We start from the raw sequence: 26,845 nt of genomic DNA on the forward strand, positions 1-26,845 counted from the left end.
CTCTCTCTGTGGTCCACACCGTCCGGGAGGTGACCCTACTGTTTCCTCTTGCGGACAAGCCTAAAGTCAGCCAAGCCACCTGCTCCACCGGGCAGGGGCTCTCAAGTGGTGTGGATTCGATTCCGCTGCTCCTGCCGTTTCATCTCTTCACTCTCACCATCCCCTGGCCCATTCATACCATAGGACCTTGAAGTTGGGGTCAGGTCAAGGGTTTGCAAAGTCACGCACGGCCAGCAGGTGGAACTGAGCAAGGTAAGCGTGCATGGAGATGGGAGAGTGGGGGAAAAACATCAGAGTGCAGTGCCGAGGGGCATCAGTGGGAGCTTGAGGTGGTGACAGTGATGGGAGATGGGTTCTGAATAGTGGTACTGATCAGTGTAAATGCGTTTAGGATCATGGGAAAGCGGTAGAAAAATGATTACTCTTAAAGGAAGGAAGGAGACTAGTTGAATCCCGAGAGGGTCTGGGAGCAGAGGCACATCTAGCGCTCAGATTTGATTTTTAAATACCAGCCAAAGGAATCAAGCCTCCTTGGAAAAACGGCAGATTCCAAGGGAAAGTACAACATGATCTTGGGGCATCTTCTTGTGCCAGAAAGGAAGGAAGTGCTGAAAGAGAGATGGAGACATGTCCCACAGATACAAAAACCCACTGGCCAAATCTGGGACAATTTGAGCATCAAAAGAAATAACTCTAACACTAATAGAACACATTGATTAAATAGGAATCCATGGGTCAACACGAATAGAAATAAATAAAAGAATAAGTAAATGAGGACAAGGGAAAGTTTTCATTACAGTAGGATGCCAACTAATAATTGTAGAAGGAATGATGGAATTAGAAAATTACCACTTGGCCCTTGTCACAGTGCTACCTAGTTCAGCAGAGAAACATCAATAGGTGTGAATGTTTGATGAAGAGCAGAATGTTTACAAAGTCTAAAAGTATCTCCCCACAAGATATTAATTAATCACAAAGGGATAAAACAGCAACCTGGCAGACACATCTTCAATCAAGTGATCAAGGCGAACATCACCAGCAAAGGGACAATCTAAATAATGCACCTAGTTGGATGCTATGAAAAGAACACAGCATCACTTCTGTGATATTCCTGCCAAAGATGCAGAATCTGAATCTAACCATGAGGAATCGTCAGACAAACCCAAGGACTAGTCTACCAAAGATCTGGCCTGTTGTCTTTATAAAGAACTATACCAGATTGAAGGAATCAAAGGAGACGCGACAACTAAATGTAGCACGTGATTCTGAACGGAATCCTTTCTCTGTAAAGGATATAATCGGGACAACTGGCAAAACTGAAGGTCTGCAGGTTAATGGTAGTAATGTATTAATGTTAATTTCCTAATGCTCTTACTGTGGCTATATAGGAGATTGTCCTTGTTTGTAGGAATTACGTGTTGAAGTACTTGGGGGTGATGGGGCATCATGTGAACAACTGCTCTCAAATGGTTCAGGAAAAGAGTTATTTGTACTATTCTTACAACTTTTGGGTAAGTTTGAAATCATTTCAAAGGAAAAGGAAAAAGTTTTAAAAAGTTATTCAACATCTACTAAGAGTCAGGCATCTTTGTTCAGTGCTGTGGTTGAAAGCTAGGCTTTGCAAAATGTGCTGTGTGTATGCCACGGAATATTATACAGCCTTGAAAAGGATGGAAATTCTGACACATGCTGCAATATAGATGAACCTTGAGGACATTATGCTGAGTGAAATAAGCCAGTCTCAAAAAGACAAATATTGTACGATTTCACTTACATGAGGTACCTAGAGTAGTCAGACTCACTGAGACAGAAAGTAGAATGGTGGTTGCCAGGGGTTGGGGGAGGGGGAATGGGGAGTTATTGTTTAATGGGTACAGAGTTTCAGTTGGGGAATATAAAAAGTTCTGGAGATGGATGGTGGTGATGTTTGCATAACAAGATGAATGTACTTAATGTCACTTAAAAAAGTGGTTGAGATGGTAAATTTTATGGTACGTATATTTTGCCACAATAAAAGAAATTGGAGGGGGAGAAAAAGCTAGGCTTTGGAGGTGAACAGCTTCTCAGCTCTGACACTTGTTACTGAGATCTCAGGTGAGTGCTTGTTTCTTTCTTTGTTACTGGTGACAAGGACACTGTCTTCATAGTGCAGAGTCAGAGACCCCATGGGGAAGCCTTTCATGTAGTGGCTGTAGTGGACAGCACAGAGCAAGTTCTCAAAACGGACTACCTCCTCTTATCCTGATCATTACGCATCACTGACTCCATAACTCCGCAGGGCGGCTGCCGTTTTCCCCACTACCCCTCTTCCCACCTCCAAGACTTGTGGACTATTCAGCCCCCAGCCCACTATCTTCCCTTTCCTAGGAACTTCTTCTGTGGACAGTTAAGAGAGGTGGAGTGTGTCCCAGCTGAAGACAGATATGAAAACTTACATGCTTATATATGCACAGACTGTCTCTGGAGAGGTCTGTATAGATCGGGTAACAGTGAGGGTATCTGGCAGCCTGGAGGGACACGGTGGGAAACTTCTCCTGTTAAACCCATTTGTACCCTTGGGATGTCTTCCCACATACAAGCATTATTCCTTTAAATAAATAAGATAATTAGCTGGATCAATCAAACAAATTACCCAAAGAGGGGGCCCTCAATGACAACTGAGTTCCTTTTGGAGGGTCTGTCTTTAGGCAGATAAGAGGCGTTCAGACAAAGCCTCTCCCTGCATTTGCTCTTTCTCAAGGGCCTACAGCTCAAAGTAATCAGTGTACTAAAGCAGCTTATTTTGTGGAGGCACGTCCTCAACTCCCACTGCCATGTTTTGGAGCGGCATATTCTGCTACCCTTCCCTCTCATTTACAAAACGTTAAGCTACATACACTGATTAGTTCCACACATAAGTCTTCTTCTGGCCTTGGCTCGGGAAGGCTGCCTCTTGGGGCACCTCTGAGAGGCTTCGAGAACACTGGGTGCTGGTTTCTGCCTGCTTCCTCCTTGTACCTCACACCCGCCTCTCCATGCTGTCTACATCCTGTCACCCTCATGCATCCTCGGGTGGTTCTGTGCAGACACCCAGACAGGGATGTGAGGGAACCGCAGGCATCCCTTCCTCTCTTGAAAATTCTAGAACCAAAATCGGGTAGCTTAACAATCTAGTCTCATGGCAAGTGAAGGTCTAGAAGACAGCTAAGGAGATGTTTTTGAATAATTTAAAATAATCACAAGATAATGGCCCTCTAGGGCAAGCATTTCCAACTCACATGTCCTCAGGGGCCAGCAGGGTGATGGAGATGGGTGAAGCCAGCCTGTGGCATCTGCCGTGTCCCACTCATCTGAAATAGTGAGCTGCTATCAAACTTGGGCTGACTGTTATCCAGTGGGAATATGAAAGTGTTTCCAAACCTTGACATTTTCCTTTAGGAGCCAGAAATACAGATCTATACGGAAATCTCCCCATTTAAAAATATCGGTAATTAATAGACAACAGTCACAACTCCTTGGCCAACAGAATATGGTTAGAGGGCACAGCAGAGCAGCCTGTCAGTTGGCAAACTCTGCCCTGTGACGTGCACTTGAGTGAGGGGAGCAAAGGCTGGCTAGAACTAAGGGCATGTGTCGAGATGTAGGAGGTCAAGTTGATTTGATTTGGGCCTACCTTTGGAATGAAGGGAGGACCCCGGAGGACTGACAAGTTGGAACTTGTTCTGTTAAGTAATAGGGCGGCAGAGTAGCAAACGGCGAGGCGGACGGGGAAATACGGGCTTTGAATTCAGAGAGGCTTGGCTTCAAGCCTTGCTTCCCTATTTAATAGCTGTGTAATGAGTAAGATGCTTCACCTCTCTGAGTCTTGGTTTCCTCATCCATAAAAGGGAGGATAGATCCTACCTAACAGGGTCATGAGAATTAAATGAAGTTGTGCCTACGAAAATGTCTACCACCTCGTAGGTGCCTAGTTCACTTGATCCTTCCTTTCAAAGGTTTGTGAGTGAGGACGATACTTGCTGAAAGCAGTGTTTCAGGAGGAATGGCCAAATGGCAGCTTGGAGACTGGAGTCAGAAAGACTGGCTAGGTCTCAGGCGGTGTGACCAGTTTGAGAGCACAGGTAATCATTACTGCACGGCTTTGGAGTTCAGCCCATCCCCAGGGACAAGACCATAAAAGCGGACCCCCTGGCTCCTCCACGGGTAAGGTGATGGACAGTGTGCAATGCGCAGTGCTCAAGAAAGCTTGGCTGCTCCTGTCTGCTTCCCACCAGAGCCTGGCCTCTTGCCACTGCTGACCCAGACGTGATTTTCAAGCCCAAACCTCAGTGCCAGCCTCAGGCACCAGCCAGGCCCTGACCTTTGCTGGGTCCCTGCACGTCTCTCCTCTAACTTTAGGAGCCACTGAAGGCCCTTCTGCAGAGTTCCTGGCAAAATTCTGAGCTGCTTGGCAAACTCATCTTCAGAAGATGGTTTATAGCTTTTGAAAGCTAAGGAGGTTTAAATTACATGCAGACATTTCTAAGCCAAAATGGCCAAATGCACAGTCCTTGCAAGGGACTAATGGGAGAATTAGCAAAAAAAAAAAAAAAAGAGAGAGATGGTAGTCTTGCACCTCAGGAGCAGAAGAGACGCTGAGTTTATACACTATGTAGACACTATGTTTATCCACTAATATAATCAAACCGTCATTACCAATCAGCATCGCTGACTTTCCAAAGTGTTCCTAAAGTGAAAATGATTTTTAGTGTGCATCAGAAGCATCTGGAAGGCTTGTGGGCCCCTTCTCCAAGTCTCTGAATCGGTAGATCTGGGATCAGGGCTGCATTTCTAACAGTTCCAGGGTGATACTGATGCTGCTTGCTGGTGGTTGGGTGGCATGCTTTCAGAAGCACTGCTGTAATGAATCTGCTAGTATTTATTCAGTCCACAGTGCTCATGAGTGTTACAGAATGCATGGGAATCCCGACATCCATCCCCTGATGAGTAAACAGAAGTTAATGTTAAACAACAGAAATAGGATAAAACAATGATTGAAAATCTGATCTAGGAGCCACCAACTTCACTACAAGCCAAGAAGGAGTTAGACAGTCAGGACTAGGTGGACATGGTGGTTTGGCAATACCAGTCAAGCACTTAGGCTAGTAACTGGGAACATGCTGGGGGCGATCGTCTCCAGTAGTAATTGTAGACACTGCCCCAGGTCAAAGAAGTGGACTACAAGAATGAGCATGGGGTTCTTTGTATCACCGTGACTCTAAGGCTTTGATGGTTTCTAAAGGTTGGTAATATTTGGTGATGTCTTACAAAGGTTAGTTCTGTGCTTCACGAGGCTTTTGCAAATGGCAGTGGTTTTGCCAACTATAGGGAGAGAAGCCTTGAGGTCCGAGACTAGTTTCTTGTTTAGGAGTGAATACAGCAAGGGTGTTTCGGGATGAGATATTTTTGGGTGGCTTCATCCTCCTCAGGGAGGAATTCTTCTACTTTAACTCAGAACACATGAATTTTCTAGGTTCTGCATGCCTAACCTAATACACAAGCATGAGGACTCCACTGACAATGCAAATAGGCTTCGCGCGAGAGAAGGAAAGAGCAGAGGTGGCTCTGGGCTTCCCAGCCCCTCTGGTGCTGTTTACCTGGTCTCGTTTTCCCAGCCTGCCGAGTTAACTACACTTACTCAAGGGAATATGGGCACTACTTCCATTTCAATTTGGCTCAGCTAAGAGTCCAAGTCAGCCCTCTGTCCCAACAGTAGTGAGGAGTTAGTTACTCCTGTAACCTGATGATTTCATTTGAAAAAATTATCTCTAGTCTACAGTGACTTAGTGGATGTAACACTGATTTTAAAAAAAGAACAAAACTCCTTGGTATCTTGGCATATTTAACATTCTGTGAAAATTAGGGTGTTTCTCATCAACTGGTACACCCTTCTCTTGTAATGGAAAAAAAAGAGAACTGAGATGGACCAAAAATTGTCCGCCAAAAAGCATACACAACAGTCACTTGGGCATCTGTGGGCAGAAGGACACCTTCTCTGGGTTGCTCTATTCTGCCCTGTCACTGGGTTGAGGTCAGTGTTGGATGGGCAGGACTTTGGCCGGGTTGACAGAACGGGGCTCTGCTGAGGCCTCCGTCCGGTGGCAGAGGCCTCCCAGGGAAGGAGGTTCATGGTATTGAAGAAGGGATACTAGTCTGAGAAGCTTCCTTGCAGAGCACAGGACCGGTAAGACTGGTCATTCCATGTTTACCTATTAGTGGAGTGAAGAGGACTAGAGGGGCCCTTCTCTGGGTACTGAGGACTTGGTAGTTGAATCCTAAACTGAAAAGGACACCAACCTGTTTCAGCGGGAAGCAGAACACACTTCAGAGGTAACTGCCGCCTGCCCCAAACATGTGGTCAGCTTGCTTTGAAGTAAGGGCACATGTTGCCCAAACATCTTGCTAAATACGGAAGTGCAGTCCTAACTTACAGGTTTTGATGGTAAAGGTGGAAGTCTAAACAGGTTAAAGTCTGAGTAACAATATCCAGGAGTAGACTCAACTAAGAACGAAAGACATTTAGTTTGAAGTAATTTTTGATATCATCCAAGGCTTGGGATGCAATATGCCGAGTCATCACCTGGAACCTGTCAGAAACACTCTCGGGTCCTCCCAGAACTTCTGAATCAGAATATGCATTTTTTTCTTAAAATCCCCAGGTGACACTTCCACAAACAAGTTTGGGAAACACTGACAGAGCACAGTACGCTCAACTAAAGACTGGCATCAGGAATAGTCTGGGGAAGAGAGGAACGTCTTGCTCACTTCCAGCTACACCCACTAGCTGCAGGACGACACCCACTAGCTGCAGGACGACACCCACTAGCTGCAGGACGACGGTAGTTCCAAGGCACGTCTACCAGTCCTTCACTGCCATTAAGTCGTGTTGAGCACAGGAACGGCATGCAGGCCGAGGACAAAGGTTACACTGCGCACCTGGGGTCTAAGAATTAGTCGAAACTTCAGAGTATCAAATGATTTAATTACAAAACTTAAGCCACTTATTAATTATTCACCTTCTAAAAAACACAAACATGAGAATAAAATAAACACACCCAAGACTCACTAGCCCTTGCAGGATAGGAAGCAGCCCTGGACAGAGAGCCTGCAAATGTTTTTCCTTATACCTAATTCTACATTTCCTCATGCATTCTAGGGTCCCATGTGTTGACACCTCTTACAGGGGAAAGGAAACGGAAGCTAAAGAGTCATGGCCAAGAGGGTCATAACAACCTTAAAGCTATTTGATGCTAACGGCTTGTACACTCTTATTTGAAACTCTGAGAAACAGTATCAAATAAGCATTGTCAAATACCTACTCCTGGCTAACCTTTACTGTCATTCTTTGAAATTGCATCTTTGGGACTGGTTATGTGCCTTCATTGTAGCTGTTGCTTATCCCCAAGCACAAACCCTAAAATTCATACACAGTCTCTAAGTTCAAGTACAGAGGTTTGTTTCAGGACAACCCCAAGTTGATGTAGTGTTTCTTAATGTATCTGTAGTGTCTAGTGGGTGTCACCCCTTGGACAGGCTGGCCAGACGGCAGCACGATGTGGGGCCCACGTGGTCAACTCTCCTACTGGCCCATTTGCTCCCTACTTTATCTGGACACCGCCCCACAGTCAACGTTGAATTGTGAAATCAGTGATGACCTTGGCCTGTCTTCACTCTGAAGTTGTACTCTTAGGTAACTGAATCCAGTTCTTCACCATTAATTCAATGGAGCTTCCAAAACGTGTCAGGCATATTCTAAAAAGAAAAGATAATCATATCAAAATGTTAGTCTTGTGTTATGTTTAATTTTATATCCCCAAAGGAATTAAACTAGAAAGACTTGAAATGAATGTTTTACTCTCCATAATGGAATTGAGGTGTTCTCCTAATATAGACAGGTACAAAGGGACAATTTCTCTCGAGTGCCCCATGTGAGCCTGATGTTCTCACTTTGTTCACTCACTGATGCTTATTTTATTTATCAAAAGTAACAGCCATCTTGAAGACTCTTACAAAGAGAACACGGAAGTAGCATGAGGGGATGAGGCACACCCTGATGGTTACCAACAATGGCTGAGTTGAGTCCGCCACTGCTTACTTGGTGATCGCTGCTTACGTTTACTAATGTCTCCCAAGCTCTGCAAAAAGCATTGTTTTGTGTATCTAGAGCTGATTTTTAAAATTAAATTTCAAATGTAAAAAAAAAAAAAAGGAGTGCTCATAACAGAAGAATCCCACGGTAACTGACAGTGGTGAATTGAAATCCTTACTAAATACAGGGAAATCCAGCAGGACTTAAAGCAGACTCTGAGCCCCATTTAGGATGCCACTTTAGAATGCATTGCTTGATTTTATATAAAAACTGTAAACCCAAGTTAACTCATGTCCAGGGGAGAGACTCATTTAAACAATTTCAGAACAACAAGACTTTCATGTGAATTTGCCTTGTGCACACGAATCATCCCAGATGGTTTCTAATGAAACATCTACTCACAACTTAAACGTTTAGCTCTGCCGGCACAGAAAATCATACTCACAGACACAGGAAAACATTACTAATTAGTTCTCAGTAAAAAATGACTCATAACAAAATGAAGTCCATTTGCAGTAAATACTTTTCTGAATAGACAAGAAACATGACCCTCAATAATGGCTTACCCCTTTTCTATCCATTTTCTATATCTATAAGCCAGAGGTGAATGTTCCTGGACAAAAGACGGGATACTGGGGCTTCCCTGGTGGCGCAGTGGTTGAGAGTCCGCCTGCCGATGCAGGGGACATGGGTTCGTGCCCCGGTCCGGGAAGATCCCGCATGCTGCGGAGTGGCTGGGCCCGTGAGCCATGGCCGCTGAGCCTGCGTGTCCAGAGCCTGTGCTCCGCAACGGGAGAAGCCGCAACGGTGAGAGGCCCGCGTACCGCAAAAAAAAAAAAAAAAAGACGGGATACTGGACCTTAGGAAGCGTCCTGGGATGGGGCTGGAGGGTCCTGGCTTTCAGGCTCTGGAGGGGGTGCCGGCACAGCTTCTTTTTTCTGGGCTGCCAGGAACTCATGAATTGCTCGTTCTATCTGTGGCCTGAAGATGTGGTTTAGTTTGGGATCCACCACCTGGGAAATAATTCTGTCCACTCCAGCTTCCAACATCCCTGACCTTGAGAAGACAAATAGATCATTCCATTATTTAGCCTCCAAATGTCATGAGAGAGCCCAATAAACGTCCACCTGGTGCAAAGTACCGCCCCTTGAGGGAGTTCTTTCACAGGGCGGTCCACTTACCACATAGGGTTCAAGCCATGATATCTCTAGAGGGCAATTCATGACCAGCAGCTATCATTATTCCTGATACACAATCTCATCCACTCCCACCTCAACCTTGTACAAGAGAACCAAACAACACTGTCCCAAAGACAAAGAGCAAGTAACAATATGGTAGGAAAGAACCGACGGCACGGGGAGAGTTGAAAACCTCAGTCTGTCAAAGCCAGTAAGCCTCCCACTTGACTCCATTTCCTTCAACATCTATCCTCTCACAAGTCAAAGCAGGAGAAGCAGCCTCCAGCAGCAACCTGGCTCGTAAGCCCTAAATCTTATATAACACAAATCAGTCAGGGCTGGGAATGTTTACAGCATCACCAGCAATTCAACAAGGCCTTCGGCTGTGGTTGTTACCTATGACACATACTAGGTAACTTGGAAGCAAACAAGTAAACAGACAAGAAACAGACTGGTTCTCAGTTCCTAAGGGGCTAAAATACATCCCTAATCCTTTCTGAAATAGAGCAAAAATTAGTCAAGATGTCTATATTCAAACACCAGGGGTGGGTAGTGAGGAAGATTATGGTCACAGGAAACAAATCTCATTTGAAGGGTTTGGAAAATAGTCCATGCAGGGTCAAACAGAACTGTTCTCCTCGAAGGATTAAAACAGTCAAATACCATCACAAGCATGGTGGACAGGTTTTACTTACTTTCCTTTAGACTTGAGTTCTTAGGCCATTCAAGTTTTTGCTTGGGTAAAAATAGGTCCTGCAGTAATGGGGCAAATGGTGTGTCAGGGTACAGCCAAGGAGAACTGGGTGAACACACACAGTGATAAGTGAGATGAGAAACAGGCCTTGAACTGGTTAGGCTGAGTAGTGAATAAAGTGCTTCCTAGATCCAGTGGGAACTGACAGCTTATCAACAGAAAGCCTAGATGTAAACAGACCACCATTAGAGTACAGGGGCACTTTGGGCAGACCCCAATAGACAATGTGTGCCCTTAGAGATGAGCACCGTGGAACACAGCGAGGCCAGCAGCAGGCCAGTGGGTCAGTGGGGAAGCAAAGCCACCTCTCCTTAGGCACAAGCCAACGGCTGTCCACCTACACTACCCCGCTTCCCAGGTCAGATTCACAGGGGTCTTTACTGGAGGTGAAAGCCTGACCAAGGAAAACAAAGTACCAAGAGTGTAGCTCCCTTTCTTGGAGATTTTAAAAGTGTTCGGAGAAAACAGGATCTTGTCAGGAGCCTAAAACGGAAGATGAAATGAACAAATATGCAGTTAAAAGACTTATCAGTCATAATTAGGTTCAACAGTAGAGCCTGATTTCCTGTTAAGCCCTCCATGCTGCAGAACTGGGATACAGGTTCTGGGCCTGAAGAGCCAGGCCAGTCAGCCAATGCTGAGGGCTGCAGTGTTTCATCTACAGGGTTAAGTAGCAAATCTTCACTTTAAAACTTCATTAGAATTTGCCTCAAATTCAAAATGTTAGCAAGAATCACATAGAAGTGTCTCAGTACTACATCCAAATTCATGTTTTCAGGTTAAATACATTCTAGCTCAAATCAAAAAGGAGGAAATATTTACATAGGTGGTAAAACTACGAAAAAAAAGCAAGGAAAGAATGACCATCCAACTCAGAAGTATGGTAACCTTCTGAGAGGAGGAAGGTATATCAAGAAAGGAGGGAAGCAGGGCCAGGGTGTTTTGGAGGGTGCTGGTAAGTTCTATTTCTCAACCTGGGTGGTGACTACAGGGATGTTCTAATTACTTGTTAGACTGCATCTCTGTTCTAAGCACCTTTCTGTGTTACATTTCATATTAAAGGTATATAAAGAGAAGCGCCACATGCATACCTCAAGAATGACATCATTGTGTATTAGAAATTAACAGTAACGTTGACAGTTTTCATACCATTAATGGCACCCTTTCAAATATTTGGTGTTTAGATTTAGTTTCTTAATATGCTTGCCAATCTTTTAGAAAGCAGGGTTAAAAAAAAAGTTTCATCTGATTTGTTACTGTAGCTGTCAAATATGTTTTTTGTAAGGATTAGCAATAACACATATAGGGACCAGTGCCAGACATGAAATAGTTGCTCAGTAAGTGGAAGCTATCGTCCCCTTCTCTCTGAAGGATCCCTGTGCCACAGTCTGCTCCCTAGAGAAACAGAAAGGCAATGGGTGATAAATCCAGAATGACAAGGCACTGGGCATCTTTTGGTATCATGCTTCTTCCCTAACTCTGAGAGCTTTTGTAAATTTTAGTTTCGTTTAAAAAGATTCAGATTTCATCAGCCATACAGCCATACTGCAAGTGCCAGCTTGTTAATAAGCATCCTTTTCTATTTTACAAAACTTATTTTGAAATTATATATCCATAGAAAGTTGCAAGGAATTACATAGGGAGGTCCACGCACTCCTTTACCCAGCCACCCCGAATGCTTGTACTGTGCACAACTGCAGTACAACATCAAAGCCAGGAACACAGGAAAAAGGAAAAATTCTGTAACTATATGTGGTGATGGATGTTAACTAGACTTACTGTGGTGATCATTTCAAAATATATACATATATTGAATCTTTATGTTTGAAACTAATTATACCTGAAACCAATATGCTGTATGTCAATTATACCTCCAAAAACAAAGGGGGTGGGCGCAAAAACCCAGAAAACCAGCACGGGTACTCTCCTGACCTCAGTTACATCTCAGTTACAGTTGCACTCATGTGCGTCGGCGTGGGTAGCTCTGCACAACTTTATCATGAGGACCTTCATGTAACCACCACCACAATTAACATACTCACCTGTACCCCACCCCCTTCATGCTACTCCTTTCTAGCCACACTCACCCCCCGACCCTGACCCTAAGCCCTAGCAGTCACTAATCTATTCTCCATCCCTATAATTATATGTTAGTTCACGAATGTTACAGAAATGGAATCGTGCACCACTACCTTTTTGATACTGGGTTTTTTTCACTCGGCACAATTCCCTGATACTTCTGTTTTTAAAGGGGAAGGCTTCACAAGCTTTTAGATATTCCAGGAGAGACAGTGGATCAAGAAAACCTGAACATAAGTGCTGATATGAAGAGCAAAAAAAGGATTCTGAATGGATTAGAAAAAGCTTATCTTAGGACACTGGATTTCCTGAGCCACCACCACTTTTGTGCCAGTGACACTGAGAAGTCACTTGGATGAGCGATCAGTAGCACATCATTAACTAAGGTTCAGTTTGCTGCTGTGAAGAATATACCTCAATAAGACTCCATGCCTTCCTGAAAGCTGCCATTACACTTTAGAGGGGCCGTGTGGATTCAGAAAATTTGTATAACCCACACTGACTTGTGAGGAGATCCAGCTGCTCTTGCCCAAGACCCAAACATTGATATATCGGTATGAACTCCAGCGTATGTTCAAATTACACTGAAAACTTCAAAGAGTATGAAATATGTCTTACAATTTGGAATATCTTTCCTGGTAGAGGTGTGCATGGGAGGCCTATGTGCGTAGCAAGAATTTCAATTGAGTTCTTTGCTTACTTGAACCTTAATTTTAATAGAGGCGGGGTCTGCTGTAACTTGTATGTCACATTTGCTGGAAAGTACCATGCACCTTGACCAAATAGTGCCTTGCATTGGCCTTCTTGCGAGTCACGCTTGTGATAACTGCCTTTTCGCTCTCAATTCTGCTTACTTACTGAACCACACTCTGCCTCAGACCATTTCGCAATTGGTTTTTGTTCATCGTAGGATTCCACTCCTGCTTGTCCAGATGTGTTGACACAAAATTATCCACTTTCTGCCTCAGGTTTTGGTAAGCTGGCTAAAATATTAAAAAGAAGGGGCAAGGTCAGAAGTTACACGCACCGAAGTTTTGGAAATTAGTCATTCAGAACACTGCTTTTCATAGAAATGCAGAATTTCAGGTCCTTAAATACATTCCCATCGTGTCCATGAAGATCATCACGCAGCATGGCAGAGCATGGATTAATGACCAACATGTGTGCCTGCTACAATGCCAGATGCTTTATTACCCCACTTACTTTTCAAATAACTCTACGAGGGAGGTCCTGTTGGCTCTCTCCTGCTCTCATGTTAGAGGATACAGGCTTAGAAAAAGTAAACAACTTGCCTACAAGGCTAAAATGTGGCAAAGCCAAGGTTAGACCCAGGCCGTTTCCAAATCAAAGGAAATGGGTTCTAGTCCAGCTCCATTGCTTACTAGCTCTCTGACTTTCGACAGGTCAGCCAACCTGAGTCTCAGTTATTTCCATCTGTAAAACAAGTATTACTGCCCTGCTTACCTCACAGGGTCTTCTTGGCCACAAGCAAGGCCTCGGGAAAGTTCTCCGCATAAAATGAAGGCCCACCCAACCCTCAGCATGACTCATGAATGCAGACTGAAGTCAACGCCTACGGAACACTGGGAAAGGCTGAAGGGAAGCAAAACTTAAGTCCCAAAAGGAGCCTGACAGGCACTTCTTGGTCTCAAATGTTCTAGACCCAACTAGGATCAGAACAAAATCAGAAAGGAACCTGATGAACACAAGGAATCCATGTGAACATAAGGAATGCATGTTCTAAGCCTCCAAGACCTTCTGGCACCACTAGCTGTTCTTCTCCAAACCAGGTGTAGCAGTGTGCATTGCTGTTCACACTTCATTCCTCTCCCCTCCCACTGTGGGCAGAGAATACTTCCCTACCCCAGTGACACTGCGTTTAGCAGTGTGATCTGCTCTGGCCAACAGAGTGTTAGTGACAAGAGGTCCTAAATGTGGCTGTGCCACCTGGCTTGGCTCTTGTACTCTGGTGACCTTTGATGAGGGTAGTCCTTTGCAGCCCCTGTCCATTTGGCCTGGGACCTAGGATGAGCACATGTGCAGCAGACCTACCCCAACCCACAGCTTGGACCCAAGCCCAGGCCACCTACAGCTGAGCACCAAGCCTGTCTAGATCAGAGGAACTTTAGCTGACTTGTAGCCCCATCAGCATGAGAACAAATGCTTGTTATAAGTCACTGGGATTTGGTTTATCATGTAGCGTTATTGTGACAAAAGTTTGCTAACAGTCAGGTCAATGAAACTGACAAAGGAATCGATTGGCCTCAACTCCATGAATGGGCTCTTCCCAAAGGCCGTGACTCACAGGCATAAAGACTCTCCACCAAACCTGGAGAGAGTAAGGCAGGGAGACGGGTGAGGACTAAAATTCAGATACCCCTGTACCGTCTGCCTAGCAACTCCTGTTTCCTGGCAACCATCTTCCCCTCTTCATTACCCACTACTGTGGGGAGGGCAGTGGGTGCCATGTTCTCCTGGCTACAGGGGTAGGTGCCTCCCCATGCTGAGCGATGCAGACACTTCCTGGGATTTTTTGAACTGGAGCTGTTTCTAGAGGAAGAAGCTGTAAGATGTAACCAATAGATACTAGTAACCAGATGGATGACTCTGCTCTGCAGTGACAGTTAAGAGAGTTATGAAGAAGAGGCATGAAAGACAGCCCTAGTGGAGCATCCCTGGTTCCAAATGCATCCCTACCCTTCTGGCAGTTTATCCATTCTAGCTTTCCTTAGATCCCATGAACCAACAGAGTCTCCCCTTGGCTTACAGGAGTTAGAATTAGATTTGTAGCTTTTAACCATTAATTCTGATACTATACCTTCTACGATTCAAAATAACTCACCCAGTTTTAGGTAGAAACGGTTCACAGGAAAAAGGACAAAGGACAGTTAATGTCACCACCAAACCTTAAGAGACCCTGACAATACAGAATAATCCCTTCAGTTCATGAAGTGAAAGGACCTAATGTGCCTGCCACTGACATTTTATTATACTTACTATCACTATCTCCGTCTCTTCTTCACCTATCAGTTTGTTCTGTTTGTTTATATTTTGGATGCACTGCAAAGTAAATTACAAACACCATCAGTACACTTTTTATGTTTGTAGTCTGGGGTGGAGCCTAACAATAAATGTGACAAGTTGTCAGGTGATGCTGATGACCTAGGGGCCACACTTTGAGAACCATGGGACTAAAGCGATAAAGGATGTGTCTAAAACACACTATCTTCAAGAATTAAGACAGGGCTTCCCTGGTGGCCCAGTAGTTGAGAGTCGCCTGCCGATGCAGGGGACGCGGGTTTGTGCCCCGGTCCGGGAGGATCCCGCATGCCGCAGAGCGGCTGGGCCCGTGAGTCATGGCCGCTGAGCCTGCGCGTCTGGAGCCTGTGCTCCGCAACGGGAGAGGCCACGGCAGTGAGAGGCCTGCGTACCGCCAAAAAAAAAAAAAAAAAAAAAAAAAGAATTAAGACAACCAGGTGACTACCAGAAAGAACATCTAAGGAGATGTTAAGTGGTGAAGGCTCCAATTCCCTCTCCCCCAACAGATTCTCAATACCAATTTAAAGTAATGTATACTACATTGATTAAGCCACACAAAACCCAGTGAGACAAATGAAACATGAGGGGAGAACTTGTAATGGGAAGTTGAGAACACCCAGTACTGGAAAAGGTGAAAGCTCTGTCAATATGTACCTGGGAACCTTAAATAAGGAAAATTAAACACCCCATTTCAAGGATAGCACTTCTCCTTGAGTTTTTAATCTTGGAGAATAACAGCATACACCACTTACTATTTATACTATCTGGTCTACGTTTCAGTTTTCTACCCTAGAATACAATCTTTGAGGACTGGGTAGTGACTTGCTCGTTCCTGTATCCACAAGCCCCATCAATAAATGTTTAATGGGTACATGGACAAGGTCTTTCCCTATTTTGAAGGCCTAGTTTTAAGCTCACAATCTTGCTGTGAGGTACGCAAAAGATTTCCATGATAGGCTCAGAGGGGAGAAATCACTTCCCTCTAGCAGCCCATTCAGGAACAGAGCCTCCTAAGTCTTGTTGGAGAAGCTTCTGAAAAGGGAGTAAACAAATATTCCAGCAACTGCTGTTTGTCTGACACTTAACACACGTGACTTCACTGAATACAAATGAACCTTGGCAAGTAAGTAAAGTGAAACAGCATTGTACTATCTGTTGACTGGGTTGACCTATGGCATTAGGATCTAAAATAGGCACCAAATCCCTTTCAGTCAATGATGGAGAGCAAAATAGGGTGCTGGTTCTACAACAGTGTACCTTAATTAACTGTGCATGCAAGTCTGCAAATCACTAAGCTAGAAAAAAGGAACAGTTATTATAGGCTGATGATTGTGCATTCAAACCATTCACGCTTACTTACCTGGTTTCCTCCACTGTTTTTAACATACTGAGATTTGTTACTGAGGGCTTTAAAGGAGTCCCATCTTGGGAAAGACAGGAGATAGGCAGGCTGTGAAACCGGTGTTGGATCCCCAAGTTGAGAGATGCGACTGGGCTAAGTCGCACAGAATAGTGATGGGGCTGGGAGCCGAACCCACGTGGGCATCCCTCAGAAAGCTTCCTATACTGCCCTAAGCGGTCTCCTCGCTGCTGAGATTTTTAAGGTGTCTTTTGTTTTTCTCTCTCCTTTGGAAATGCGAAATGCAACCCTGGCAGCCTCATGCCCAGCCCGGCCCGCCTGAGTCCAGGCGGCCTAATCTACCTTGGTGTCCACGTCGGCCAGGCAGTCCCGGCGGAAGCTGTCAAACAGCCCCCGGCTCTTGAGCTGCTCCACGATGAGCGCGATGAGCTGCGGGTCGCCGGGAGGCAGTGAGGCCGGGTTGATGGGGCCGCCGCTCCCACCGGCTCCCGTCGCGCCTGTCGTCGCCCCCGCCGAGGCTTGGCCGGCGCCGCCGCCGCCCACCGCGCCGGTGCCCCCTCCGCCCCCGCCGTCCGCCATGGCTGCACCCCGGGCCCGCGAAGGAGACTGAATACGGATTCCTCTCAAGGACAAAGGGCCTGGGTCGTGTAGAGGTGGCCGAGGGGCCGGAGAAGGAGGAGGCGGCGGCGGGGGAGAAGGAAATGGTGGCGGCGAGGACGGCGGCAACGGCAGCTTCTGAGGCAGCAGAGGTGGCGGTAGAGGCGGCAGAAACCGCCCACCCCATCCATGGCGCTCTCCGGGTGACGACACCGCCGACCTCTGCATTGTGGGGCAGGAGGTTTTCCGGCAGTCATCTCCGGCTTTCTTATAGGCAGAGGTCTGGCCGACGAAAACTACATCTCCCGGCAGGCTCCGGACTCTCGTCTCCAGTTTGCGGGGCAGTATGGGACTTGTAGGCTTAGGCCCTCGTGATTGCTGCTGCCTGGGCTGGCCTTCCTTGCTCCGTTACTGCCCTCTCACTTTAAATCAGCGCGTCCTCAAAGTGCCTGATTATAAGAATCGTCTGCTAGGCTGATTGAAAGTATAGATTCACAGGTTTGTCCCTTAGAGATTCTGATTCAATATTTCTGGGTCGGGGCCTAGGAATCTGTGCTTTTAACATGCATTCCCGCGCCTTTCTTGAACAATACGATCCAGGAAATGTGGGAAGCAGTGGACTAGTCAAATTTCTTTTATTCAGAAATTGTGGGTGTATTTCCCCTTCTGATTTTAATAGAAATGCATACTTATTTTAGCAAATTGAAAAATAATGGAAAACTGCTGTAAAAAAATTTCTCTGATTCTCTATTTTATGTATTTCCTTCCAGATATTAAATATTGTCAGTAATAATAAACGAATATTGAGTAATTGGAATATTACAGGCATGATGCTAAGTACTTCACATACACTACTTCACAATCTAAAATGCAGATCTTGTCATCGCTATTTTACAGAGGCAGAAATGGAGGCACAGAAAGTTTGTTACCCTGATCACGTAGCTAGAGGTGGAAGAGGAGGGTTTGAACAAAGGTTTCCTGAATCCAAATCTTGGCAATGTTTAACCTAAGGTGTTCTACATTCTGAGAACTAGCTGGCATCAAAGGTAAGGCTTTTTTCTTGATTTTTTTGTAGCCCCAGTTTACTGTTGGAACTGCCACCACTGTCCTCTCTTCCATTCAGCCTTTTGTCCATTATTGACTGAACTCCTGCCCACAGCCCCTGGCAATTCTGCCTGCTATTGTTATTTCCTCATCTTCCATAAGCAGTGGAGGGGTTGTAAATAATAAATTCTTCAATATCCTTGCCTTCTGGGAGGAGGCATAATAGACAGAGATCTGGGATGCTCTCCACTCCACCATTTCCTATTTAACAGAGTTTAACCCTTAAAATGAAAATCGGGATGTTAGTTTATACTCATCCTTTAACTCAAGCTAAATCTTCCTCAAAGGTTAAGTTAATGACCAACATTCTCTCTTAATACTTCACCATCCTGGAGATTACCTAATGACTATTCTTCCTAGTTGTCCCACACTCATCACCCACCTTTAGCCCCAGGAGAGGCCCTATTCAGACCACCTGGGCCTCATGTCCATTCTCCTCCAAGCTCCCTGACTTTGACCAGCCTCTTCATTTTGGCACAGCACCCCTTACTCTCTTTCTCCAGGGTAACTTTTCTGACCCTCTGACTTAATCTGGTCTTGTCTCACTGGTATAGACTCTCAGAGCCTCTTTCTTGTACCAATTATTATAATCAAAAGTGAATAATTTATAGGCTAGTTGGCCACCTGTTTCCCCTGCTACAGTGTAAGCTTTAGAGCTGGAATCACAGCTTGCTCTTCATCACTGTGTTCCCAGCCCATCGCTCAATGCCTAGCTCAAAGTAGATGTGTAAATTTTTGTCTATTTCCTATAATCATGGGGTAGAGTCAGAGAGAGAGAGAGAGAGGGAGAGGGAGAGAGAGAGAGAGAGAGAGAGAGAGAGAGAGGGAGAGGGAGAGGGAGAGAGAGAGAGAGAGAGAGAGAGAGAGAGAGAGAGAGAGAGAGTGTGTGTGTGTGTGTGTGTGTGTGTGTGTGTGTGTGTGTGTGTGTGTAGCGGGGGAGGTGGGTGGAGGAGGGTGTCATTTGTAGCCGCTACTTTCAGAAAAGAAAGTAGGAGATGATGGATTAATCCATCATGACCAAATGGGTCAGTGATCCTAGAGATTGGCAGCAAATGGTTTAACCCTTTGTCAGTCTCATGGGGACCTTGTGTCCTAGTTGCTAGAACTCTCAACTGTGAAAAGAGGCTGCACCCTATACCTGTGACCTTGCCTCTGGAATTTTGATATAAATTGGGTGTGGTGGGGTCGGGGGAACGAGGAGTGAAGGAAATCAAGACTAGGGGAGGCTTGTTGTTCGTCCAAATTTGCAGTAGGAAGCTTCCACTACATCCAAAATGTATTCCTCCCCCAAGTCAAGGAGCATGTAATACACAATAATTGTCACCAGGGAGCGCCATTGCTGTATTAATAATACAGGACCTTTAGAAATTTCTATGCAGAACACTGTTTTAATTTTGGCCCAGGTGGTGATCTCATTTTCAGATATCCTTTAGGAAAAAATAATTGTTGCCTCTCATTGTTAAAATTTGTCTGTAACAAGTTTCCTGAGCCCAGTGAATTGTACATATTAGGTGTTGGAATATTTTATGTCAAAGACTGCAGGCCAAACCCAGATCTCAAAGGAGAAAGGGCAGAAACTAGAAATGAGATACACAGTTTGCCAAGGGAGATGTGAAAAAGCAGCCAAGTGCGTGGGCTTTTTGCATCAGGGGCACTGAATTGGAAGCCCAGCTCCATCACTTTGGGGTGGTGTGACTTTGGGAAAGTTGCATCACCTCTCCGAGCCTCAGTTCCATTTTAGCAATCCACTTAGCATAATAATTCCTGGTCCTCAGCAAGTGTTGATAACATATTACAGCCACAAATTCACATTTGGGTTGGGAAGTTATTTGATTAACCACTGTCTCCTCTGCTAACTTCTAAATTCCATGAAGGAATGAATTGTCTGTTTCGTTTATCACTGTGTGCCCAGCACCTAGAACAGTGTCTGGTACATACGGGCTCTTTGTAAATATATGATAGATGGATGGAAGAAGAAAGTAATGAATGAGTAAATGGGAAATTTGCTCTTCTAAGTATAGGATCAGGCCATTCAAGATTTTTTTTTTTTTTTTAATGCGATACGCGGACGTCTCACTGTCGTGGCCTCTCCCGTTGCGGAGCACAGGCTCCGGATGCGCAGGCTCAGTGGCCACGGCTCACGGGCCCAGCTGCTCCGCAGCATGTGGGATCCTCCCGGACCGGGGCACGAACCCGTGTCCCCTGCATCGGCAGGCGGACTCTCAACCACTGCACCACCAGGGAAGCCCCATTCAAGATTTTTGATACCTCCCTCCACCGAATGGCAGAATATACTCAATATATTGACTATATATACAGAGGGGTTAGGTGTTCTAGTGAGCTTTCCATATGTGTGACTGAACTGGACTAGGAACCTGGGGCTGGGAGCAGGCCCCAGGGTTAGAAGTCAGTCTGTGTGTTGCCTTGGTAACCTTCCAACCTTCTAATCCAAGATCCGGTTATATAAGCAAGAGCATTCCAGAGCCCAGGGCTGCATTTAGACACCACATCCACTTGGGGTAGACAGGTTGTGGGTCCTTATCCATGTTCATGGTGTGGCCCTTTTTCTCCTTGCTTCCTTGTTTTCATCCAAAGAGCCTTACTAATTCTTAGGCTGGACAGGTATTCATTTCTTAATTGACAGCATCCAGCGTTTCTCGAGATTGCCTGTCTGTAGTGTATTGGCTACATCTGCATCAAAGGATCTTGGCTGCTTTTTGTTTGTTTCTTTGCGATGTTTTCCAGCATCTCTAATGACAGATTGGATCCAAATACACACTCAGAAAACAGGGCTTTGATAAGCAGGCGTCCTCAGCACCAATCGATACTACCACTGCCTCTCCCACCTAACATGCATCTTAGATAACATTTCAGGCTGCAGTGTTTTTAACACGCTGTCATTTTGAATTATCATTACTAAAGAATGCTGAGTGGAAGAGGCAACCTGATATAATGTAGAGAAAAGAATGGGAAGTTTGGAATCTGGCTTGAGTTTGGATCCAGCACCTCTGCTATCGTCTATGTGACCTAGGACAATCTTCTGAGCCTCCGTTTGTCGTGAAATGTAGAGATAATATATATGCAGAAGGTGGCACATGGTAGGCACTAATATGGTCTTGAAACAACATCCTAATGTACTCATCTGTAGTCTGTTGTGGGCAGAAATCTTGAATAATATATATTCAGAATTAATGCATATTTAATTACTTTGCTAGTTTTAATCTTGTGATGACATAGAGAACCACTCAGCCAGTCCCTAACTTGGTGAGCTCAGGGAAGCCAAGTTCACAGTCGAGCCCTCCATGCTATTGCTGCTGTGGTCTGGATCCGTCCTCTGCCTTTGTCTTCACACCTACAATGCCGTCTCTCATTCTCCAGTGACACACATATCGAATCATTTACTTCTAGTTGCCTATCTGGTATCCATTCCCCTTCTTTATCAACAGAACCCAATTTTGTCTGGGGCTTCGGTGTGCCCTGTTGAAGTGTGTACTTCCCTAGATTCCTTTGTTGCTAGGAGTGACCATAGGTGCCATTTCTGGCCAAGGAGATAGAAGCTGAGGGTATCTGGGAAAGCTTGGCCTTGCTGATAGAAGCATTGCCCCTTCCTGCTGTGGCGTCGAGATGCACCAGTCCTAAACCAACACCCTAAGGGTTAGTTAGGGGCCAGTTACAAACTGGTTCTGGCCAGTGAGCTGTGAACAGAAGTGAGAGTTGTGTCACTTCTGGGCCAGGACATTTAAGTACCAACATGAAGCTGATTCACTTTGCTGTACAGCAGAAACTAGCACAACATTGTAAAGCAACTATACTCCAGTAAAAAATTTTTAAAAAAGTACCAACAAGAGACCCTCCAAGAATTCTCCTTTCATCTGCCATGATAACCAGCGCAATTTGAGATAGTGGCTGATCTATCATGCTGAGCCCCAGAGTGAGGGGACATGGAGTAGGGGCCCTGGTTGGCCCCTAAAGAACCAGCAGGAGTGAGAAATAAACCTTGGTTGTTTTACGCCACTGAGGTTGTGGAGTTGTTTGTTACTGCAGCATAATCTAGCCCATCCTGACTGATATAACCCTGACCCCATTCCTCCACTAAACCCATCATTTATGGAATGACTGAATGTAAAAACTAACTAACAAATGATTAACTAAAAGCATGAATGAATTAACTTCCTTCTCCTGGGCCCCATCCCTTCAGATCATGTCTAGGAATGACTATAAATCCACCTAGTTTACTCTGTGTACCTTTGTAGACAGCTGAGGTCAGTCTTTCTTCAACTTTGGCGTTCATCAGAATTCTCTGAGGGCCTCATTAAAAATACGGATGCCCCGCCATCCCCTCAGATCTGCAGAATCAATCCTTAGAGGTGGGTCTTGGCCATCTGCATTTATTATAAGTTTCCTAGGAGGTTCTGACAATGGGCCAAAGTTAGGGACGGTTGCCACTTTGGGTAGAAAATTCAGACCCCCATCAACAGGTCTGAAAGGGTGATTGTTTCTGGCATGTGGGTTTTCCAGCATCTCTCAGTCATCCCTGCCTCAGCTCCTACCCTCAGCCCTCACCCTTGTTCCCAGGTGGCTACTTCTACCTAAGTGATCACCTTTGATTAAAGGTTCCCTTGAAAATATCAGTGACATCTCCCCTCTGGCTCTTGCATCTCTTGTCTGTAAAAAGAAGGGAGTTTATACCTAGAGGGAGGCCATCAATAGTGGTGCCTGAGAATGGAGGCAGGTACGAAGGGTGCAGAGGAGTGCCGGTAACTGATCGAGGCAGCTCTGGGGCCGTCCCACAGAAGGTGGCATTCAGACAGGGTCCTAATGAGGGTGGTGGGCATCGCCCTTCTTTGTAGAAGTGCCTTGGAACATGGTCCTGCATTTGGGCCCTCCCCACCTTACGAGTCTTGGCAGGCTGGGGAGACCCCCTTCTACCTGGGAGCCCGGAGACTTGCTTTCTCAGCTTCCCAAACATGTGGTCTTGACTTCAGCCATCAGAGGCCGATCTGGCACTTAACACAGCAGGTAGCGTGTGAAGAAGGAAGCTTCATAATTGGGGGAGGTGGTGTCTGCCTCCAGAAGGGCCATGGTGGGGTCCCGCAGGGCGTCCGGCACCTGCACGGGCAACATCAGAGGCACCTGATGCTGTTCTTTGCCAGCATTGGGACAGTGGCATCTCCATGGTGTGATTTGACTGTGGCTTCTGTCCATGTCGTCTCCAAGCCTGGATCTCTGGCCCTCCCAGGGATTCTGGAAGCCACCCCCTATTCTTTACTGCATACCTTTACCGATTAAACCAGCCAGAATTCATTTCTGCTGCGACTAAAGGACCTTTCCTGGATAAGTAGGTAGAGAGGAGAGAGGTTCAGGGTCCCAGGCAGAGGGTACAGCTTGAGCAAAGGCCCAGAGTCTTGAAGAGCATGGATATATTCTGAAAAGGGTCGCCAGTCCCATGGGTTGCAGAGCATGTATTTGGGGTGGAGTGGGGACCAGAAAGAGATGAGGTTGATGAAATAAGCTGGGACCTCAAATGCTACCATTTCAGAGGCTGAATGTGACCTTGGAGTGGAGACAATGGGTTTTAAATAGGGCAGGGCCAGTATCAGATGCAAAATTGACAAAGATTTCTCTGGGACAGCACAGAGTGTGACTGGACCTGGTGAAGCTGGGGGCAGGGAGGCGGATGAGGAAGCTAGAAGGGGCATCTCATGTGGTAGGTGTTGGCTAGGGCGTCCCTGCCCCTTGAGATCTGGCTAAGACTGCTCACTCCTTCCTCATCACCTCCCCCCGCCCCACCCCATTGCCTTCCTAGGCCCTGCAGAAGGCCAGGCGGGACCCCTTCCACAATTTCTGCAACTTCTCCACGGTCATCTCTGCTTCAGAGCTCCTGCCTCTGCTGTATTCATTTTAGTTTATGGATTTTCATGTGAACCTCAGCACCTTGATTCTTTGGCACAGGTTGAAGTTCTGAGAGTATCAGAGGAGACACTGACATTTCAGCAACATTAAAAACAAACAAACTGCAAATTGTACTTTCAACCGTCTTGTTCTTAGAGGACTCTACATGTCCCGAGGGATTCATGGTCAGCTATTTCTCCCCACGGGTGCACCAGCCTCAGTGCAACTCATTACCTCTTCTCTCCCCTCCCCGGTTCCGCCTACCTCTTCACTCCCACCCTCATGGTTTGCCGGTGAAATGCCAGATACTCCTGACGGGATGCACCACAAGTCAGCCCTCTCAAGCCCTCTCTTCCAAACTCAGCTCCAGGCCCACTTTCGCACCTCCAGGCCCATGGAGGAGGCCATCCAAACATGAGGTTATCCTCTTAAAAAGCTCCACACCCCTTTGAAGATAACAGTGTTAACAATTATTTTTCTGCCTCTATGATAGCTTTTCACGGTTGAATTTTGCTGTTAGTAATTGTTTTATTTATTTATTTATTTACTTTATTTTTTTTGTCTGTGCCGCGCGGCTTGCGGGATCTTAGTTCCCTGACCAGGGATTGAACTCGCACCCTCGGCAGTGAAAACGCAAAGCCCTAACTATGGGACTGCCATGGAATTCTGAGCTGCTAATAATTGTAAACCACAAAATAGAAGAATTTTGTCTATCTCATGTAAAAGTCTGGAGGAAGGCTGACAGGGCAGCTCCATGACCGTCAGGCTCCCAGGCTCCTCCGCCGTCTTGAGAGCTCTGATCGAAGGTGGCTACCCAAGTCTCCAGGCCCGAGGGAGCTGCGGGCAGGCTGGGAAATGTTGCTGGACCTTTTTGTTACAACCTCTGTTTAAAATTTGGTGTTCATGTTATTAAGGAAGAAGGGGCAAATGCACATTGGGAGGAAACTAGTGTTCTGGGCTGTATCTATGAAGACCACTTACCTCAGAAGTTAACCTGAACTTTTCCCTGGACTGGGTATTGAAGGAAGCTTAAATGTTTAGTCTGTTGGTCATGGTGTACAATGGTACCAATAGTTGTTCTCACTCCTTTAGAAGTGTCAACATTGCAACTTCAGGAATGGCTGGGGGCCAGTCAGACCCGGGGTGTTTGAGGCCCCTCATAGGTACAGGCAGACCCTCACTCATAGGGCTTTGCTTCCCTGTGTTTTCCTGGGACTCAGTCTGGCCAGTCACCTCTCTGTAGCTGAAATAGAGTATGGGCCCAAGAGGCCTGTGGATACACCAAATAGCTCAGCTCCTGCTGCCCGTAGAGACTTTATTTCTAGAGGGATACTAGGGCTACTGAGAAGTGCCCATCATTCTGGGGAGACAGTACAATGGCTAAGGAGCCTATGAGTGAGGACGAGGCTGCCTGCCTGCCTGAGCTCCAGGAGGCTGCCTTGGCTCCTGGCTCTGGGTACTCCTGGCCCCTCCAGTGCTTCATTGGTGGGCTGTGCTCTGAGCATCTGCTGCTGCCATGTGCAATTTGAGGGGACCACTTCCGTGATCACACTCCAAAGTTGGGGTTTCCTCTGTCCCTTAGGGGTGCTAGAGGAACGTACAGGTCCCAGTGGCTCAACCTGGAATGAAACTCAGGTCTCCTGACTCCATTTCAGTGCCGTTTTCTTCTCCTCCCTCCCTAGGAAGGCTCTGGTTGGCGGGCTCCATGTAGCAGACTGTGGGCATCATTAATGCTATTCACTGGAGAGTCTCAGCTCTCTGCTTTCTAGACCCAAGGCAGGATTGTAACTGCCGGCCTCAAGGCAGGACCATGTGACTAGTTCCAACCAATGAGCCATGAGTAGAAGTGATGTCACTTCTGGCCTAGAGCCTTCAATGGCTGCTCCAGATCTCTCTTTCCATCTGCTGAGGTGACAGTGGCCAGTGATGGTGGGTGCTCCATCAGCCTGTGACCGGGAGCAGAGCCCGCAGCTGACCCCTGACGGATCTGTAGCGTGAACAAGAAATAAATCTTTGGCATTTTAAAAATTTAGGATTTTTTTTGTTATCACAGCATTACCCATCCTAACCTAACAGTGCACACCTACCATCTATTTGGTTGCCTGACATCTCAATGCCCTTCCTATTTTGGGGTTAACTTCTACCCTCTTGAGACTTGTTGGGAGGCAGAGCCTTCCTATAGATGAAAATGCCAGGTACCACTTTCCCAGCTCGCCTTGCAGCTCAGGTGCAGGCACGTGGCCAAGGCCAGAGAAGATAGTGCTACAGCGGCAGTACCATGGGCTCGGCATTTGTAGCAGCTGCAGTGGGTGACGTTGTTGGGCTGGTTCCATTGCAAGAGTTTGGGCTGTGGTTCTGGCTGTGTGGCCTCCCTTTTCTCTTGCCTACTCCCTAAGCCTAGTTCTCCAGCCTTCCTGTCTCATCTGTGAGCTGCTCAGTATCCTTTCGATAAATTCACATTCAACTTAAATCACCGAGTTCATTTATGTTGCTTCCCTGACTAAGAGACTTGGATGGATGCAACCAATTTAGAGGGCAGCGTGGGGCGGCCCGGGAGCCAGGAGCTGGAAGGAAGGATCTGGCAAGATGAACTGACTTCTCTCCCCTGCACGAGCTGCTTCTCTGGGAGCAACCTTTGTCTGTCTTAGGCCAGAGCAAGCCAAAGGGTGCTGGGCGGGGGCTCTGGTCAGACTTGGTCAGCCTTTGGGCATGTGAACCTCACTTTTCTTATCTGT

General features: G+C 46.2%; 1 protein-coding gene and 1 long non-coding RNA gene across 7 annotated transcripts in view; one reads left to right on the forward strand and one right to left on the reverse strand.

Annotated features, from left to right (window-relative positions):
• Nucleotides 1-6,979: 6,979 nt before the first annotated feature.
• Nucleotides 6,980-17,340, reverse strand: BOD1 (biorientation of chromosomes in cell division 1). Of its 5 annotated transcripts, none has more exons than XM_060144211.1 (5): nucleotides 16,860-17,335; nucleotides 15,116-15,178; nucleotides 12,977-13,101; nucleotides 8,967-9,163; nucleotides 6,980-7,770 (listed from the first exon to the last, which is right to left on the reverse strand). In XM_060144211.1, the coding sequence occupies exons 1-4, from the start codon at nucleotides 17,094-17,096 to the stop codon at nucleotides 8,968-8,970; spliced, it is 621 nt and encodes a 206-aa protein (XP_060000194.1). In that variant the 5' UTR covers nucleotides 17,097-17,335; the 3' UTR covers nucleotides 6,980-7,770; nucleotide 8,967. The 5 variants fall into 5 exon arrangements, with proteins under 5 accessions (XP_060000194.1, XP_060000197.1, XP_060000196.1 ...); XM_060144212.1 differs by lacking the exon at nucleotides 6,980-7,770 and adding an exon at nucleotides 10,456-10,522 and having other exon boundaries at nucleotides 9,025-9,163; nucleotides 16,860-17,340; XM_060144214.1 differs by lacking the exon at nucleotides 8,967-9,163 and having other exon boundaries at nucleotides 16,860-17,340.
• The window catches only part of LOC132517298 (uncharacterized), a 157,261-nt gene continuing 147,421 nt past the window's right edge, over nucleotides 17,006-26,845 (forward strand). Inside the window, exons 1-2 of one of the 2 annotated variants that reach the window (XR_009539681.1) lie at nucleotides 17,006-17,612; nucleotides 18,012-18,160. This is a non-coding gene — a long non-coding RNA (uncharacterized LOC132517298). The remainder of the gene's footprint in view (nucleotides 17,613-18,011; nucleotides 18,161-26,845) is intronic. The other variant, XR_009539682.1, reaches the window with a different exon arrangement.

This window comes from Lagenorhynchus albirostris, chromosome 3 (assembly GCF_949774975.1).
Source record: "Lagenorhynchus albirostris chromosome 3, mLagAlb1.1, whole genome shotgun sequence".
NCBI classification, from domain to species: Eukaryota; Metazoa; Chordata; class Mammalia; order Artiodactyla; family Delphinidae; genus Lagenorhynchus; species Lagenorhynchus albirostris.

Coding starts and splice junctions, on each gene's coding strand:
- BOD1 (XM_060144211.1), bottom strand. CDS start 17,096: ATGGCGGACGGCGGGGGCGGAGGGGGCACCGGCGCGGTGGGCGGCGGC. Junction 15,179..16,859: donor TGGCCGACGTGGACACCAAG/GTAGATTAGGCC, acceptor TTTACTTTGCAG/TGCATCCAAAATATAAACAA. Junction 13,102..15,115: donor AAGAGACGGAGATAGTGATA/GTAAGTATAATA, acceptor TTAATATTTTAG/CCAGCTTACCAAAACCTGAG.